The 19,674-nt window shown below is 33.8% G+C and overlaps 1 protein-coding gene across 1 annotated transcript; it reads right to left on the reverse strand.

Annotated features, from left to right (window-relative positions):
* Positions 1 to 11,814: 11,814 nt before the first annotated feature.
* LOC128214718 (uncharacterized) lies at positions 11,815 to 16,287 on the reverse strand. Its single transcript, XM_052921344.1, has 3 exons — positions 16,236 to 16,287; positions 14,186 to 14,296; positions 11,815 to 12,313 (listed from the first exon to the last, which is right to left on the reverse strand). The coding sequence occupies exons 1-3, from the start codon at positions 16,285 to 16,287 to the stop codon at positions 11,916 to 11,918; spliced, it is 561 nt and encodes a 186-aa protein (XP_052777304.1). The 3' UTR covers positions 11,815 to 11,915.
* Positions 16,288 to 19,674: the final 3,387 nt, after the last annotated feature.

Here is a 19,674-nt window from a genome sequence, read left to right on the forward strand (position 1 = left end):
CTGTGTTTTCATGTGAGAAGAAAATTCATAGAAAAAGGAAGTGATTTCGTGTCCTGTCATTTTTTATTCATTATTCTGCATATGGCCTTCGCATTGTCTTTATCTAAACAATCAAAGTGTAAATGTGTTTCTAGATTATTACGCAATTCATTTCAAACCAATCTAAACCTGCTCAGATACACTGTGTTTTAATTCTATAAATCACCAAGTAAAACGGTTATGGAAACACTAAGGCGACATAAATTGAAGTTACAGTATTCCTTCTGTAACCTTATACAAACAAATGGCAGATCGTTAGTATGAAAAAGCATTCAGTGGAATCATATTCTAAGTAAATGTCAGTATTTAAGCATCAAAAGTGCTTAATCTTAGCAAAGATTTTAGCATTAAAACATTTCAAATAGAGCATATATAAGTACGTTATTCATTTAACACGATGTGGAATTCGCAAATGACGTCAAACAAGTGCTCGTTTGTATAAGTTTAACTCATATGTGTACAAGTGCTATCAACTTTTTGCAGATTCACACATCGTTTAATATATAGCTAGTTTCGTTATTTTAAAAACAAACTTACAGCAATTGTAAACAATCCTACACTAAATACATAACGGCAATTAAAATTTTAGACGATGAAAGGAACAAATCATTTTAAGGAGCCGCGTCCCATTCGTTAAATATGTACCAAAACGTAAACATGTCCTCAAACGAGAAACAGCTAATTATGAGAGACCAAGTTTGAGCACTTGGTGGTTTTAAATATATGCCGGAGCGATAATAATAGCACCATAACGTTCATAAGTATGAACTGTCCTTTTGGAAAATTACGCTTGTGCAAACACAGTAACATTTTAAACTGAATTGTTTTGTCTATTGTTATGACTACGCGAGGTTCGTCTTTCAACATTGTGCCTCCGGCTAGTTTATTATAGATTTATTAGGTCTCCAAGCACCAAATGGCTGCACTATGGCTTGGCCCGCCGTGACGCCATCAGGACGATTTGAAGAAACAAAGTGGCTCTTTCGGATAAACCTCAATTAACCTGACTCAAAATGTAATCATTTTACTTACGAAAGCACGCGATTATGTCGTTAATTGTCGATGCCGATGGACTGTTTTACAAAATACGCATATGAAAGTTACTGAAGAGGCAAAGCATGCTCAATGCAAGGAAATACAAAACATTATGCTGACAATATAAAACACATATGCATCATTTTCAACAGTTAGTTTGTAAAAAACTCAACATTACGTGCATTAAAAGAAGTTATATACACACATCGAAACACTCCAAAAATTGATGTATGTAAATAACCTCACAATTCGAGTGCTCACCCATTTGTAAGAAAAGGTAAGCTTAGATATCAACAGCTATTGAACAATGCAGAAAATATGACATCCTCATGTACAAATGTTGTTTACCTTTTTTGACTGTTTTAATGCATTGCATTATTTCTAAGGTTAAATACGTCAATACTAAACACTTCAATATATGTGTAACCAATGCCATAGCTAATGGGTTTCAATGTATATTCGAAAAATTGTGTTTTTTTACTATTAATAATATAAACATGTTTTTAGGCCATCCGATATTTCCGTTCAATAGTTTGCATATTTATAATTAGTATGCTGTCCTTATTATATTGCAGCCATGCTGTTGTGTTATTTCACACATTTTCGAAATTCATGTTAAGCACTATAACATTTATAGCAAAAAGTCGAATTAAACAATTTGAAAAGTGCACGACGATTTTCTTATCCTACCATACAATTGCAAATTATTTAAAACCCTACAAGGCCAATAGATTGTAATGATGCTTTCGAATTTAAAAATATACTTATCAAACGTATTCATAGCATAGTTGTGACATGCACTTATTTTCACTAAAATACCGTCACGTAAATTTAACATAAAACAATAAATCAAATTTTGCGACGGCAGCAGAGATCAAACCGGGGTCATCTCTGTCCTCTGGATCTGCAGGGGAGTTCGAGTCCTCTACAAAACGGTAACCAATGGTTTATTATGCTTTTATAAAACAAACCAATGCAATTTATTTAATATTTGAAGAATTGAAAAACATTCGAGCAAAATTTGTTTACCGCCAAATCCATATGATTATTCTTAAACACATTTTTGAAGTTCTTCATTTTGCCGACATGCTTCACAATATGACTCAGGTTAATAAAAAAGTTTCCAGAGGTCTAGTGCAACACGCTTATTTTTGTGTGTTTGTATATATCAGCAAAAAAACAGGTCAAAATATGGTTAATGACTTATTATTCTTAAAGTTTTATTTTTAAATTAGAATAAGCTGCCAGTAGAAAACAAGTTCCAAACAGTGAAAGTATCACTTTTAAATTTTTCCATGTTTATGAAAGTTAAGCCCGTTACACTATCCAAATCAAACATCAGCGTGACTGGGAAATTTCATCGACGACTTCATTTCTGAAATGGCGTTACGTGCGCATACAGTTTGTCTTACCTTTTGATAAAATGCAGTTAGGTGTCTTATAAGAACAGTTTTATCATATGAATGGACAACTCAGTTTAAGATCACAATATATTTGACCTCGTGAACACCAAAAGTGTAGCTACGCCACTCGGTGAAATATATTACGATCTTACCAAAACAAACAACTATCCTCTATTTCTGATCGTCGTCGTATCTCTCCTCGTGATTCTCAACGATGAGTATGATTTTCTGCTAAGTGTATTATAATTCGTAAGTTCTTATAACTTAGAATAAAATTAATTGTTCTTAATTTGAAGTTAAAATATGATTGAAAATGGCAGTTAAAGGCTTCCGTAATACACGTAATTCCTAAATCATGCCAGATACTAAATTACCTTTGAGGATTTACGACCTTATGGTATCTGCATGTACATCATGGTTTAAGAGTCACGTTGTGCATGTCGATGCCTGTAATTAATATATAATTGGCTATGAAAATATAAACATGTCAGTTAAAGTGTTTAGTGAGAAAAAACACCTTCTAAATGTTTGGCAGAAACTTTCAAGTTCATATGTGACTTCATTCACTCAATTTGTCAGTTATTAATAACAAGTCATCCGATTAGCTACATCGGTTTTTGATCCAATTAAGACCAATATTGAATCCCAGCCCTGAAAAATGTTTTGTTTAAACTGATGAAATCGAGGTTTAGGTAATATTGTTTATACAGATAAAAGTTTATAAAAAAGTGTATATCACGGCGTGATATCGTATGCATACCTGATCAACTGACGTATACATGTTACTGTGGTCTTTAGCGGTCTGGTTTAGCAATCTAGTGGTCCCGAATTCGAATCCTGCCGCAGACGGGATTTATTTTAAAAATATTTGCATTCTATTTTTTATTAATTTAATACTTATCTATTTTATTTCCTACATTCTTAATTTAAAATAATAACACGTAAAATCAATATCAATTTTAATCTCTTTGCGAAATTCTTTTCAAATAACAAAACGCAGACGGTAGGCGGAAAAAAACATTTACTTGGATAGTTATCCTGTTCTTGTTTCCTTATAAACTTGAGAACACTTTGCTTTCAACCGCCACATCTCCTACTCTTGTTCGCAACATCATGCCGTTACCGACTACCCCCTGCCAACCCTTCCAACCAAATATATGTCGGTTCTAAGGGTGGGGCGCAAGTCAATAGGTTACATCCCTCTCACGTCGAACCCTGGATCCGCCATTGATTGTTCACCCTGAATGTCGCGATCAATATGTCGGTATCAAACTTTTCAAGATAGGTGATTTTATGGAATGAATGCCTATATGGAATCAAAATGTCAGTTTATTCAGTATAAATAGAAGCAACGTTAATGTTTTTCTTTTAACTCGACTATTTCCGGCCTCGTCACTTATTCTTATTTATAAACCACAACTTTGTCATTTGTCATTATGTATGTTCATGTTTAAGAATCAAGAAAAAATACATTTGGGACCTCTTGCGCGAATCTTATTTACCAAATAACCGATAGTGAAATGTATTGAAACATTACTCGCCTTATTCTGATATGTTGAACGTTCAACTCACCTACAACAGTATCATACATATGTGAATGGTGACAACTTTTGTTGCAATGATGCTAATTCATGTAAAGTCATGAACAATATAGGGTTAATACACCTTTTTGAGGGCCTTTGCAGATGGTAACGACCAAAAAGGTGTATTATCGCTATTATTGCATAATATTACACACCATGAACAACTTTTGGGGACAAGTAAATAAATACCCATTGAATGTGCCAAAAATACGCATTAAATGTGCCAAAAGGTTTTTAATAACGGTATGAGACATAAGTTTTTTTGTATCTTGAATATCTTCAATAAATGTCTCTGTCTGATATATTCTGATTTATTAACCGGGTCATAAATCTTGATAAAACTTCCTGTCAGAAGAAATTGAAACCTATGACATTCTCTACAGCAACCATTTACTGAATGGCTGTTTAAAACAAATGACATAAGTAAGCAAATGCACACCATAAATAAGCATTATGATTTATGGCGTATAGATCTCGCGTCAAGTATTCCGCATACAATTACTACGAAGTGTTGCTACTGATTTCATACTGTGATTAAATGTCTAGTAGTATGTATGATTCATTGTAAATATTTTACTGAAAAGACCTGATGACCTCACCCGTCTATGAATGTGGCATTCTTTAATAATTCGTCCAGTCTTAGATTCATTCCACAGCCAAAATAATTACGAAGTATTTAACTGAGTTGTTGCGTTCCGAGCAATGAATTAAGCCTGTTTAGAGAATAAAATAGGTTTATTTAGGGAATGGTATGTACCCCATTTACATTTTAATACATGGTTTAACTCTATGTGTATAAAATTTATCTAAGTGCAACATAACTAGTGTATAAACGGTATATAAATACATTAAAAATTAAGTTTAAGATTTATTTTGCGTCACACAATTCAATATTTAATATTAACCGTATGGATATTTTGATTAGGATTAGGGATTGAAAATAAACTATGTACATACTCCATTCCATGCCCGAGTATTATCTCGACAAAGAACCCAGTGAGGATCGAATGACGTAACCTCAAAAGTCCGATAAGCTAACCACTAGGTCATCTTCACTGATAAACCGGCTAACAAACTCGCCGATTCCTCAGTGGGTATAAGTTCAAAATGACTGAGTATCTGTAAGATTAGTTGGTCCTGTGTTTAACACATCAAATAGGAAATTTATATGTTCATCGTATCTACGGTATATTTTAAAACAAATCTTGGCAAGGATACTCCACTTCCGCCAGGCTTTGCTCTATATGAATAAAATGAGTTATTGTCATGTTTTGGTTTTGTGCACTAGAAAATGTCTACTTTGCCGCATTAAATATCATCTTCAATCTTAACACAAACCTCATTATAAATACAGTTCATGTATATAAAATAAAAATTTGATATTTTTCCATTTTTTATGAAATTTTGCCCGTTCTTCAATCCAAATCAAACATCACCGTGCACAGGACTGGGGCACTTCATCGACAATGTCATTTCTAAAATGACGTAAAGTGGGCATACAGTTTGGCATGAAATCTGGTAAAATGCTGCTAGATGTCTTATGAGACCAGTTTTAGACATATAGATTATTTGTATGGGTGAGATACAATATGTTAAATACAAATAAATCATCTTTCTGTTCTGTTCTATAAAAGGGAAATTGTGTTTAAGTGAAAGATCGCAATATATTTGACCGCTTTTTTCTCCTAGTTTTTCTTCCCGATGAGCATGATTTCCTGCTTTGTTTATTATAAGTCGCATGTTGTGACATATAATATCTAAGAATAAAATAAAAAAATGTTCTTATATTCAATTATAAGCTATTATTGAAAATGGCAGTGGAAGGCTTCCGTAATACATTTACTAAATCATGCCAAATGTTACGATCGTGTGTTTGCATTTTCCAAGGGCCATCGATGTATTTTCAAAGAACAAGCATGCGTTATCATATACTGTTCTACTTAAGCATTAATTGAATTCAAGTTATGCATGTCGATGAATGTAAAATAAGCTAAGCAAATATTAGCAGATGTAAATTTTGAAGTGTTTAGTGATAAAACACACCTGTTAAATGTTTGAAAGGCACTAGTTAATTAAGGTTAGTCATTAAAGTTTTGGGAATTCTGACTGTGAAGTCCATCCCCGTTTTCGGACTTGATGTAAAATTAGATTTATTAACACTCAGCGACAGGACTATTACATTTTTGTTGCTTGACTCATGTTCGTAAAAAAACATAACCTTTTCAGGGCTTTAGAATATTAAAATATCGTAGACATGTTGACAATCCCAGCCATACTTTTTCGTTCGTGTAGGGGTCTCCTGAAGTGGGACTGCGCAAATGTTATTGATATGAATTTGCCACATAGTTAAAAAAATCGTTCCACCTGAAAAATGATCAACCAATATAATTTTAATCAAAGTATTACCAGTTTGCACGTGACACTGGATAACACATCATAAACATGCAGCATATTCAATCGGGTTGGGTTTGTCGCCACATATTGGATTCAACATTTACCTGACGGTGTTGTTGCACGGACCCTTTTTACAGATTATGTTGCGTTGTACCCTGCTTAAATCCATCTCAAACTGGATTGAACTATACTCAAACAGTCTTCCAGTACACAGTATAAACATGGAACATTCTTTAACATAATGTTACTTTTTATATGTATCCTTACGCCAATGAATGTTATGACAAATGATGATATAAAATCTGTCCATGATGCATTTTGGGATTTTTCTGTACATTTACATGAACCTGTTTTGGACAGACTCAATGGTAGAAGGACACCTCGTACCGTGTGGAACAAAAGAGATCAAATATTTATTTATTTCACCTGTGGTATGACTTACAATCAATCAGGAATGGAGCTCCCTTTGACTTGTTCAATGATCCTTATTGACCATCACCGTACCAGGTGTTCCCTTCTGCACCTTCCCCCCCTAGAAAAATGTTAACTCACCTGATGTAAAACTAAATCAATCAAGTGAAGTGTTTTTTGTGTCGATTTCAGTAATCTTTCTTATGGACCATCACAGCATCTAGCGTTCGCTTCTCAAACCAAACCGCATAGAAAATATGACCTCACCTGTTGTCAGACTATATAAATCAGGTCTAGGGTTTCCTGTAAATTATTCCATGAGTCTCTCACACGGACCATCACAGCATCTATCTAGGGTCAACCCAAACCCAATAGCAGATATGACCTCACCTGTTGTAATACTGTATAAATCAGGTCCAGGGTTTACTGTGAAGTGTTCCATGCATGAGTCTCTCTCATTGACCATCACGGCATCGTTAATATAGTTCAGGTTGATGTGTATTTGAAAATAAGTTATTACTGATTGTGAAATGGAATAATTTAAGCTTAAATAATAGCAATGATCTTTTGGCATGAGATTTACATATGAGAATTGGGCATTATGGCAGCGTCACATTACAGGGAAACATAAAATGTCCAAAGTATAAAAAAGATCCCTAAATGCCCATTATTGCTACAAAAGGGGATACCTTACCTCTAGGCTACTAAGCTTACCACTAAGCTATAATGGGGGTATTTCTTAGCAACTGTGGTTTTAGGTCTTATCACATACTGCTGGTACCATAACAACAATTTATCATAATTCCACAACAACATTACCACATACTTGCAAGCTAAATATCTTCTAGAGTTATAGAAACCACACGATTGGAATCTTTACTTTAACAAAATATTTATGTGACAAGTGAAAAGGTGAATAAATGTGTATTTGAATGATACAATCTGGTGTCTGTGGTTGTAGTGTTCGTAAAAATCCAACAAGCAGTGTTTTTTGTTTATTACTCTCGAGTGTTTAGGGAAATTAATAAGTGGTCTGTAACAACGAGGCAGGGTGTGGGGTTGTTATTGATATGGGAGTGAGGGGAAGGTTGTCTGTAGGGGTGTTACGTAACCACTCGCCCTGTGATCTGTGTTTTTTTAACATATGTACATATTTTTTATCCGAAATCGTCATCCGGAAAATACATCTAATTTAACTTCCCGATGAGAACATGCAAATGTCAATAAATCATCATTATCCATACAATTTTCAAATCGCTGCTTCCCTTTTCGAGTGTATGAATGTCATTCATTATGTCATCAGCAAGTTATTAAAAGAAGAAAGTATAGAAAACAGATTTGGTGTTGTTGTATATCGGATTATGGCGTCGTCGTCGCCTTTGGTCTCGCTGTACTTTATCGAATATTTTTCCGATATCATCTATGTGCCTTATTCTACTTGAACTCTTGTTACTTTTGTTACGAATTATGGAAAGTTGTGTGTTTTCTAAAAAAATATTTATAGCCTGTTTGTTTCCGACAGATATAAGCTCAATGAGTCCATCAGTTTTTCTTTCGCTATTTCTTCTATTTTGCCCGCTAGTAACCCCTGCTGCCAGATGAATACATGCTGTATAAGTTATACAATGTCTGTATAATATTTGTGTTCTTTCTTCCAGTCCGCTAATAGCTTCGTCGTACATTTAACAGTAGAAAATGAGGTGATCTACGGTTTCTGGAACTTGGCATGCACTGAAACTGTTGTCAGTTTTGACCAGTGATCTTTTAGCCGGGTGTGACCGCTAAGAACTTGGTTGATTTGGCTAGAAAGAAATTATTGGGAAAGCAGCAGACAACAAAAGTGTCAATGGCTGACAGTCAACATATTACACTTAATCCAATAATCGCAGTTATTTCCCCTTACACGTATAAAGGTTGACTATTTTTAAGATATACTGTAGAGCGTAATGATATAATATGCCAGGTGTGTTCTAAACATTCCTAAGTGTTGATAAAATAAACACATTCCCCAGTATTTCTGAAGGACCTTCCACAATGAAAAAAGTGGGTAGGTAAGGCCAAATATTATTTTTTTTAAATGTACAGGTCTTATTTAGTTTTGAGTAACTTTATGTGAAACAAACGTCCTTGGCAACATGTTTTGGTGTAATAACAATATTGTAAAGACATGTATTTGTGTCAAAATGTCACACTGAATACCCAATGAACGATATGTTGCAGTTTCTTGGTAACATGTTTTCAACTATGTAAGATATTAAATAAGATAATGAAAACAAGTGAAATAGAACCACTTTCTGAGAACAAAAATGCAAATATCTTTTTTAAAACTGAGTGTTATGTGTAATGCATGCTAAATATTGAAACTCAAAACCAAAACAAAAATGAAAATTGACAAGTTTTATCGTTTGGTCAATCTTTGAAACCAATTGTTGCGATGTGGCAGGCCCTTAAGAGAAAATGCATTAATCTTGGTCAAACATTTAAACAAATTGTTGCGATGTGGAAGGCCCTTTTTCAAAAGCCAGAATGCACCAATCTTTTAACATTGTTCTACACAGTGACCTGGATATCGTTTTGAATTGTCCATTCTTTGTAAATATTATGCAAGTAAATTATTTCCACCTCATTGTCAAAATCTGAAATTGATGCTAATACTATCATGTCGCATCTATTTAATACAATTATGTTGTTACTTTTTGTATTTGTTTTTTATTAAATATTTTAGTTGTTGCAAAAATGTATCCAAACATCTTTATTTAAACTTGGTCCTTGAATGAACCTTAAACCGAAATAGCATCAAAGTGCTGTTTCAAAACTAATATTGCAACGGTTGATTATAGAAATCGTATTAAAATACCAATAACAACAGTTCACCGTTAGCAATTAGTATAAGTCTTATGTGTCTGATGATTCTTATATTTTTAATTTGTAATAATTGATATTTAATAGTTGAAGTATGAGATTATGCGCACGTAAACAAGTAGACTCGTGTTCCAGTAAACTCAAGTTTCACTTACCATTCCAAGGCGGTTAGCCATAATTTATTTATAAGCTATTTTGATGCGTATGTGGTCTGTTGTGCTGTGTGTACGTCTGTGTCCCTCGTTCAGTGTCGTTTGTACCCTCAATTCGTGCGTCTGAACAGGGTTAATATTTAAACTTGTAAATACTGGAATTGTTCCTGTAGTTTATATTGTATTATTGCTAATAGTTTCATAGTTGATTCCATTTGCATCAAGGTACGCATTTAATGAAAAATTAATCTTCTTATACATTACATGAAATACATTTTCTACAACAAAGTGGTATTGCAACTAGTTTGTTCCTGGAAATGGATACGAAACTTTGTGGGAACGACTGCGTTTCAATTGTGAAATCTAAGTTGTGCGTGCAAATATCTTCTCATTGTTAGGTGTTTCTCAAAATCAAAAGAGTGTTTTTAGGGGGTCCAACGTAAAAAAAAATGTGGAAATTTAAGTGAGGGAAATATTAGATGCGGAACAAAATGGCGGGTGGTGAAAGTATTTTGGTGTTTTTGGAGGATAATATTTTGAGTTCTTGCAGCTTTTTTCTTTTCGACAGCTTGTGCACTTAACATGAGCACCATATGGCCAATATTTGTATGTTTAAACACCTTTTATGTCTGAGGTAGAAGGTTTATGCAGTTTTTTTGTTCGATGCAGAATCAGAATTAGCGTGCGTAAACATAATTCTAATTCAGACATGAGCTGCAAGACATGTTAGTATTTAAAGAAATGACAATTTGTTACCCAAAAAGAAAGACCCGCTTTTTGTTTTGCAAAAATAACCTACCAGATACACTTGTATACTATTTTAGCAATTCATACATGGGCTCATTAAATTATTGCTCTTTATATGAATGTAGGAACTCTTGATGTAACACGTCAAACTTGACATGGACAGAAGATGGAGTATGGGGTCACCGGGTCCAAGGTTAAGGGCACAGTGAATGTGAACGCGAAACACTTGTCCGAGTGATAACTCGAAATGCCTGGACTCATCAAACTGGACTTGGAGGTCACTTTGACAATAACAGAGACCCTGCTGCCAGATGAATACATGCAAATATCAGTCATCATCTCAACTGTAACTTCTATCCTCGATATACAAACTCGAATACACATAGGCTTCGACTGTGAAATGATAAATCAGCATGCATTCGGTCAAAATATTCCTGACATGTTTTCTTCAGGGTGGAGTTGGGCATTATGTTTGACAAACATCTCTTGTTTTGATGCTGTTTTCATGTGCATCAAAGTTTCAACACCTCTTGCCCAATAAAACCTCTGAGGTTGCAAGGACCTCAAAGTTAACTCCAAAAGGGATGGATTCTTTAGTGACTCGCTGGGGCTTCATGAGAGCTTTTACATGATTTTTATTTGAAGTAAATTAATTGTCAAAGTTTTAGTACTAATACTCGTTAGGATAACCACTTTCGTAACAAAGAAGGCGAAGGAGAAAAACTTATATTCAGTATCAATTTATTACACAACAGGTTAATATGATCCGTGATTCAAAAGTTACAACACATACAATGCAAATGTTTTTTTTTGCATTAAAACATCACAAAATTACATTGTGTTTACACAAGCACATGTTTTTTTTTCTTATTATAAAATGAATCGGTCAGTATCAAACACAATACAAACAACAACATTGGAGCTGTTTAAATAATATAAATAAATATAGCGGAGAATACACCATACTAATAAATCAATGCGTCAGTGTCAAATCCAATGGAAAACAACAACATTTGAGCTGTCTAAATGATATAGCGAAGAATACACAAAAATAGTAAATGAATGCATCAGTGTCATATACAATGAGCAACTCTTGGATATATATGTCTTTTTGATAAAGCGAAGATTGAAAACTATTATTGAATGGATGGGTCATTGTCAAATGCAATTGTAAATTAAACGTTGGAGTGTTTATAGACAGACAAAATATAATCCGTGCTGTCCGATACAAACTATTTTGCTATGGACAAGTGGAACGGATGGGTTTCTATATGAGCAGGAACTCGAATTTAAGACATGTCGTACGTGTAGTATGCCATGAAATGGTCATTAGAATCGTTATGAGCTAAAAAGTTTGGATCGCTGGCAGATACAGATATCCTATCGTACAAATAGAGCTTAAAAACCGCGGATATAAAACTTGTAAAAATATCATTGTCGGATTCTTTTATAGATTTTTGGCGTTGCATAAGCACACCAGTTGTTCCAAATTTGTGGGACAGCAGATTAAGGCTGTGACTGAATGTTGCTGTTGTATTGTTCGTTCCTGTGGCATTAACATGTAGCGTTGAAGATACTATGTAGTAGCCTGGTCTTTTGATGAAGATTTCTCCCTCAAGGTCGAGATGAATGCATTTGTTTTCGGTAAATGTGCGGCTGTTTTTGTTCCATCGAAGTTTTGAATGACCTTTAAAGACAATATAATAAGAAATCTGGCATTAATATATTGTATTAAAGTTACACAAAGCATAATGCTTAAATATATCTGTCGTTGTGTGTGTGTGTGTGTGTGTGTGTGTGCGTGTGTGCGTGTGTGCGTGCGTGCGTGCGTGCGCGTGTATAGAATATTGAAATATCTTGAAAGGTTGTTGGTAAAGTGCACAGAGGATGCAACGCTGGTTAAGGCTACTCTGGTTATAGAACGTACACCAGCGTACATCACTGTCACACAGTTCTTCCGTCTGATGTCCCATAGACTGTGTTTTAGGGGCACCAGCAATATGTTTATCTTTTCGTACTTAATGGGAGGATGTCCTTTTATGTGATGATCGGACAAAGCCTAAACCTTACAAATTTAGTGTCCTACTGCCTCTGTAACGCCTATGTCAATTGGCCATACTGGCCTTATAGAGCTAATTGCATTCTGCAAGTAATTTGTTCTGAAATAATTGGTAAATGTTTACGAATGACAAAGGAAAACCTAAAACTACGTAAAAATTTTTTTTTTATATAATTTTGAAGAGAATCCAACGCTCAAAATTATCGCTAATAATTAATTCACTCATCCCCTTTTTTCACTTTTTTTCACCGGCATCTACCGGTACTATATGACGTAACAGGAATTAATTTTGACGGGGGTGGGGGTATTAAGAATAATTGCTAATTTAGATGGAATCGACGTCGTATTAAATCATTTCATGCAATCATCTCAGTGTATGACTACAACAAATAAACTGCTTTTTTATAGTACCCTAAATGAAATGACTCTTTCCGCAAAGTGGATGCATGCTTCCGCATAGATCATGCAAACTGTACATTAAATTAAAACATTGCTCACGAGTTTTATATAATATTGATAGTATACTTAAGATGCATAGTTTGAGTACTTTCGTACATTTTGATTATTATAATACATGTTTAATTGAGTTTGAAAAACAATTGCTCAGCGGAAAGGGCTACGAAGAGGGCACTTTCTTCACAGAAAGGACATTCAAAATTTACATTCGGATCAAATTGCACATAAATCATATGTGCTAATTTTGTATTCTTGAAATTATAATAAAAAACATATGCTCTCTCATTTTGAGAATATCGTAGACGTGTTCGTTTGACGTCTATAAGTGTTTTAATTAATACTTTTAATGTAGTTGAGTATACATATAAGTTGATTGTTTAAATTGTATAACACAATACACCAAAGTGTTTTAGTCGTTGTATGCCATACACAAAAACGTGTAAAGAACACATTTAATTTGAACAAAAAACAATGACTTGACCTTAGTAATTTATGATTATTACAGTGCATGTTTTTAACGAATTCTATTAATTTTATGTTTAAACGCAATCAAACTCGGTGAAACATATATATATATATATAACACACGTTAACACACCAATTATCATTTTAAAGAGTTTTTGGTAGTTGAAAGTAGGGAAATCGAAATTGCAACATCTGGATTAACAGTCAAATGTGTATCAGTAGACCGCGGATCCGTAACAACTCTGTAGTTGTATGTCCGATTTATTTAAACAGTTACATATGCAAATTTTTCAGAACAATAACTTTCTCTACCCAGGGTCTTTTTGAGATATTGGATATTGAACATAAATACATGCAATATAACACACAGGTCAGAAGCTGTACTTTCTCGGCAACCACAATCAATAGGATACAAGTTCTAATACGGCTATGTACATTCTTTTTAATTAATACATAAAATTATTATATCTTTCATTATGCTGTCTCCATTATTTTTTTTGAAATCACATCATATGATAATTTAATTATAATATCGGAATTAGAATCTCACTCAAACGTTGTTGACGGTGTTATGATTACCTTGGACTATATCACTTGGTACGCTATCTACCACTCCAACCAGCTTGGCTGTAGGCGTTTTGATCCCCTGCAACTCACAGTCGGTGATAACCGATTCTCCGACAGATTGACCTGTATTAAGGTATTAATAAAACAATTAATTTTGCTTACCTTTCCTTGATTTTTATTAAAAATAACATATATATTTGAAATTTAAAGTTGGTGCATGCAAATGTTATGTTTTAATAAAATTGATAAGGTTTGCTATATATGCAGTACATTTGAAATTCAAATAATTAAAATGAACGTATTCAAACATAACATACAAATGGAATGCCAACTACATTTTTTTAAATCTTCTTAATTGTTCTCATTTATCATTTTAGTTAGATTCTCATACGAACTCTAAACGTCAATGCATAACTAACTCGTATTTGCTTGTCTGTTTTCGAGGTATTGTTTTGTCATCTCCTGAGAAAAAAAGCAAACATTATAAACACCATTTAGACATATGCACAGCGAACATTTCTTGTCAATCTTATTTTCTAAAGGCAAAACCACGAAAAGGAATGTTGCATTAGTATAAAATGTTTGTAAGCATCTCTAACTTCTCACAACAGATATAAAAATAAATCGATGTTTTATTTTGAGAAATTAAAAAAGTAATGGAAATGATTGGCTGGTTTCGAAGTGCTTTGTCATCTACTGAGAAATAAAATCATGAATCCATTTTGAATTGTGTACAACTTATATTACTGGCTTTAGAAAGTTTGGTTGATAGTTATAGTAACAACATGCATATCAACTAATTAACTTCTTTTTAAAGGCAAAACCATGAAAAATGTTCATTACGTTTTTAATGCAGAGCTCCATAATTTGGCGGATTGGACCACAGCATACCGAATCGTTATATATTTGTCTCCATGCATCAATGACGTGTTCTGTGTCAGTGTACGGACACGTTTGTTTTATGTCATCGCATGGCACACAGTGCATGCTGCTCTCCAATGGCGGCGGCTCCATATGGATTCTCCACGATATAGTCAAGAAGAGTAAAAGGAGTAACTGTACAATTGTCGGTATGAATAATCCAACAGTTGCACGTCGTAATGTTGTTTTTTTAAACGTGCACTCAAGACCCATCCTTTTGAATTTAAACCGAATGCTGGTGGTTCTCATGGTCTCTATTTTCCAAATGTAAAGATAAATTAAACTCATAATGAAGTACGCCCAACTTATATGTATCATACTGTATTTGAATCCAAATACATCACTAAGCCAATAAACCAAACGATAAACTATGATACAAATAATGCACAAATAAGAGAAATATAACTGAATAAATTAAAACGTTGTTTTTGTTGTTTAAATAAAATGTTTATATATCTATAACAATTTCAAATACTTGTATGATAAATCGCAACTACTTTCACCTTTTACTGGGACCGTCATAGTTTGTCTGGCAGGGTTACGGTGGTGTTTGTGGTATATCAACTTTAAATGCTTCCGTAATGCTGAAAAGTGCATTCATGGTTTTAAACTGGTGATGATAATAATGGGGCGCTTCAAGCATAAATAAGACACATTTTAAGTTTAGAATTGCAAGTGTTTTGGAATAATTTCAAATATAAAACGAAGAAAACCTTAAAATACAGATAACCCTTAAAATGGCTACATAACGCTATATTATATTATACAATGGATGACGGCATTCAACATTTAGCCACAAGAAACCTCATGTCTCTCGCGTAGGATTTTAATGCTCTCGTCATGGCCGTTTTACCCTAAGGCCTAATTTTTGGTTAATTATGTATATATTAATAAAGACGAATTTTGATATAAAACATTATCAGTAGAGGCGAACAATACATTTCAAATCCAGTCTTCTAATGTATCATCTATTACTAGTTTTGTTATCGTTTTTTTCATGTAAGATTGAATATGTTTAGTAAAAAAAAAATTGACGGGCCACAGAAAACGTCAATTAGAGACAAACTGGTATTGTATATACGGTTGACTATTATACGTATTTCCAAGTACGTTTCTATAACAGTGTACAGCATATACTTACATGATAATTTGCCACCGCCCTCCCCCTTTTTGGCATGAGGATCGGCAGACATTTTGTTGCAGATTTGCGTTTTTCTCTTTATATAGCTAACCCATTTCGAATGTATCAAAATCCTGAATCCTGAAAAATGCATCAATGGTTTTAGAAGTGCAAGAGTTATGAACCGCGACAAGCAGAAAAGGGTCGAGCATTTATTTTTATAGTCGTCATAATTTGTATGTATGTATCTATAGCAATTTAATACACTAACGTGATCAATTGCAAGCGCCCTCCCCTTGGACCGAGCTGGGGACCGGCAGGGTAAGACTTGAGTTCTTTTTAAAATAACCCACTTCAAATGAATCAAAATGCTGAAAGGTGCAAAAATGTTTTTAAATTTGTAAAGCTTATGAAGCCTGACAAACAGAAATAGGTCGTATGTTTAATTTTAGAGTTCTTTGGCATAATATCAAATGTGTTTAAAAAACGAAGAGTACCTCAGAAATACCTAAAACCCTCAGAAATGTTACACGATGTATGGTGGCATTCTATATAAAAGTATCAAGAAACATCACATTTTCCACGTAAAATGGTGATGAACTTGTGCTGCTCCTTAAAACGTCAATCTGACCAAAATTCACTACTGGAGCGATTCGCCCATAAGCCAATACAGAAACAAACATATATTTGATATGGTCGCAAATCATCAGGCGGTATATGGTATCAAATCACGATGGAACTACTTTGAAGCCGGCCATGGCAGGGGACCGTGTGACGGTTTAGGCGGAACATGTAAAATACTTGCAGACGGAGCAATGAGAAGCGGAAAGGTAGTCATACAGGACGCAGAGGGCTTCTACAGATGGGCTATACAGTCGAGCATGGTTAATGTCAACTTCAGATTTGTTTTGACCAAGAAATGTGAAGAAGTTCAAAAGAAAATAGAGAAAAGGCCAATTAAACCTATAAAGGGCACTATGAAGATTCATGCTATAATTGGGCTAGGTGAATCGAAGATTAAAACCCGAGAAGTGAGCTGTTATTGCAATGTGTGCTTGTCAGGACAGATATGTGACACCTGGGTTGTCGCAGGTACCAGAGTCACAAAGGCAGCAGAAAAGATAGAACACAGAAATAATAAAAAAGCATCAGACAAAGAGCCGGAAAAGACACCATCGAATGTAGATTACAAGTAGAATACACAAGAAAGCAAGATGTATGACATAGAGGATTATGTTGCTGCAGTATACGAAGGCAGGTGGTATATTGGAAAGGTAGAAGAGAAGGATCAAGAAGAGTACAATCTTGCAATAAATATTCGAACAAAGTATCTCAATATTTGCAAATTAATGACATTGGTTAGGTGAATGAGTTTCTCTGGTATCCAAATGTCAAATCTATACCTCAAAGAAATAACTTTATCTCAAACATTTATTTTCTCATAAATCTTGCTAAATCAGCAAATATTTAAAGATTAACGAGCATTTTGTATGCAATATTATACTTATAATTTTGTTGCTCTACTCTTGGAATCTTGCAAGCAGAGGGAAAAAATAATTTGTTTATGATAAATGAAAGTATATGCTTGTTTAGTAAATGTTATCATTACGCCGAAATTGGAGTTCAAACTAGTCAATCTTAGAGAATAAAATATGGGTGACCAGGGACTCGATTGATAATTGCCTAATATACATATTAACACATGTTTGTTATTGTTTGCATATATCTAAACGCAGGAAAACTAGTGAAAGTGGAAAATATGAAAAATAAACAAAAAACCTTTTTTTTTACACAAAATGTATGTTGCAAAATGTGTATGTATGCATTGATTTTGAGTAATAGTGTCACTTTAATCTTGCTAATTTCGTCTTTGTAGACCACAATATATAAACATTAAATGTTCCTAGTTACAAAGTTTAGTCACAATATGTCAACCAGAACTAACGATTTCCACTCCCAACTGTTTATCTATTTTAGTAACGTTGACCTTGACTTTGACCCTAGGCGCCCCAAACATAATTCCACGAAAGTTCTCTCTCCATAAACCCATCCTACATACCAAGTTTGGCTGGTCACAATACGTCAACCCTCACTCAAATTATTCAATTTGAACCGTTTTCTACTTTAGTAGCATTGACGTTGACCTTGAGCTTAGGGACCACAAACGCAATCCCGTGAAAGGTATCTAAGAAATATATATACAAAGTTTGGAAAGACTATCTCAACCCATACACAAGTTATTCAGTATCATAAGTCAGTTTGACTCTGCCCATCCGAACAAAGCCGTTGTTTGCGCCATTCTTACAACCAGGTTTCGCTATGTGAAAACCTAATTTAAAAGCGAACAAGCTCGCGATGCACAAAAATCAATAAGATATTTGTCGTGACTTGATTTACTAGTTTTATGTATATACAAAGATATGATAACACAATAAAGAGTGTTAAAATAGCACAAATAATTAAATAAATAATAAGATAAGACAAGTTATGTGTATAGTGAGATAATAACATACAGTGAACACTCTATGCTCTATACAATAGTAATATAACATTTAGAGTTGTTTGTTACTTATGATATAGTGTACTACCATTTGTAAATTGCGTATGCTTTTACATTAAATACAGAATGATACGTTTCTTGTACAGTACTTACAATTAAGTTTGAAGGTGAGAATACATAGTGTATATTTAATTAGAAAACATAGTTAGTATTTATAGCTGATCGCATTCATTTTGCGTAATTAACGAGTAATAAATCATTACACAGTTTTATTGCTCAAGAGATACACAAATTTATTGAATTTTAAAAGCTTTATTTACGGACTTCACGTTAAAAAGAAATGAATTGAAAAGAGATACACATATCAATAGATTGTTAAAAGACATATATGGATTGATAACAGTTTTAAAAGCGCTTAAAAATAAATAATGGTATGTGTCATATTGACGGTTTTATAAAACTGTATTGATAATTGTATGCAATAAATGTTTTAAGTATACAACTGTTAATGAATATCGGCAATAAAAACCACCTATCCTCAACAGGATTCGTGTCATATTCGTAAACTTTGTATCAAAACAAATACATGTACTCAAACGAGTAACATCAATTTATGAGAAACAATAATTTGGGCATTTGTTGTCTGTAAAACATAACAGAACCATTGCGATAGCACCATAACGTTCATAAGTCTTCCCTGAGTTTTGAAAAATCGTACCTGTGCCAAAAACGTCATGTTTTAAAAGGTGCGATTGTCTTGACATGTGTAATTAAATCGGGTGATTATTCTTGTGACAGAGAGTCATGCAGGTTTATTAGAGTTAATCAGGGTCTGCCTGCGCCGAATGGCTTCTCTATGACTTGACTCCGCCGAAATATAAATGCTTTTAAAATGTCAAATTTGACATGCGATATTTAGAGTTTTCAGCCAAACCCATATATTAGAAGATTTAAAGAAAC

The sequence above is a fragment of the Mya arenaria genome, chromosome 2, assembly GCF_026914265.1.
Source record: "Mya arenaria isolate MELC-2E11 chromosome 2, ASM2691426v1".
NCBI lineage: Eukaryota > Metazoa > Mollusca > Bivalvia > Myida > Myidae > Mya > Mya arenaria.

What these genes read in the sequence shown, in the direction of transcription:
- LOC128214718 (XM_052921344.1), bottom strand. Translation starts at nt 16,287, where the DNA reads ATGTCTGCCGATCCTCATGCCAAAAAGGGGGAGGGCGGTGGCAAATTA. An exon ending in GGGCGGTGGCAAATTATCAT is followed by an intron (nt 14,297 to 16,235) that starts GTAAGTATATGC and finishes ACCTTAATACAG; the next exon opens with GTCAATCTGTCGGAGAATCG. An exon ending in ACCAAGTGATATAGTCCAAG is followed by an intron (nt 12,314 to 14,185) that starts GTAATCATAACA and finishes TTGTCTTTAAAG; the next exon opens with GTCATTCAAAACTTCGATGG.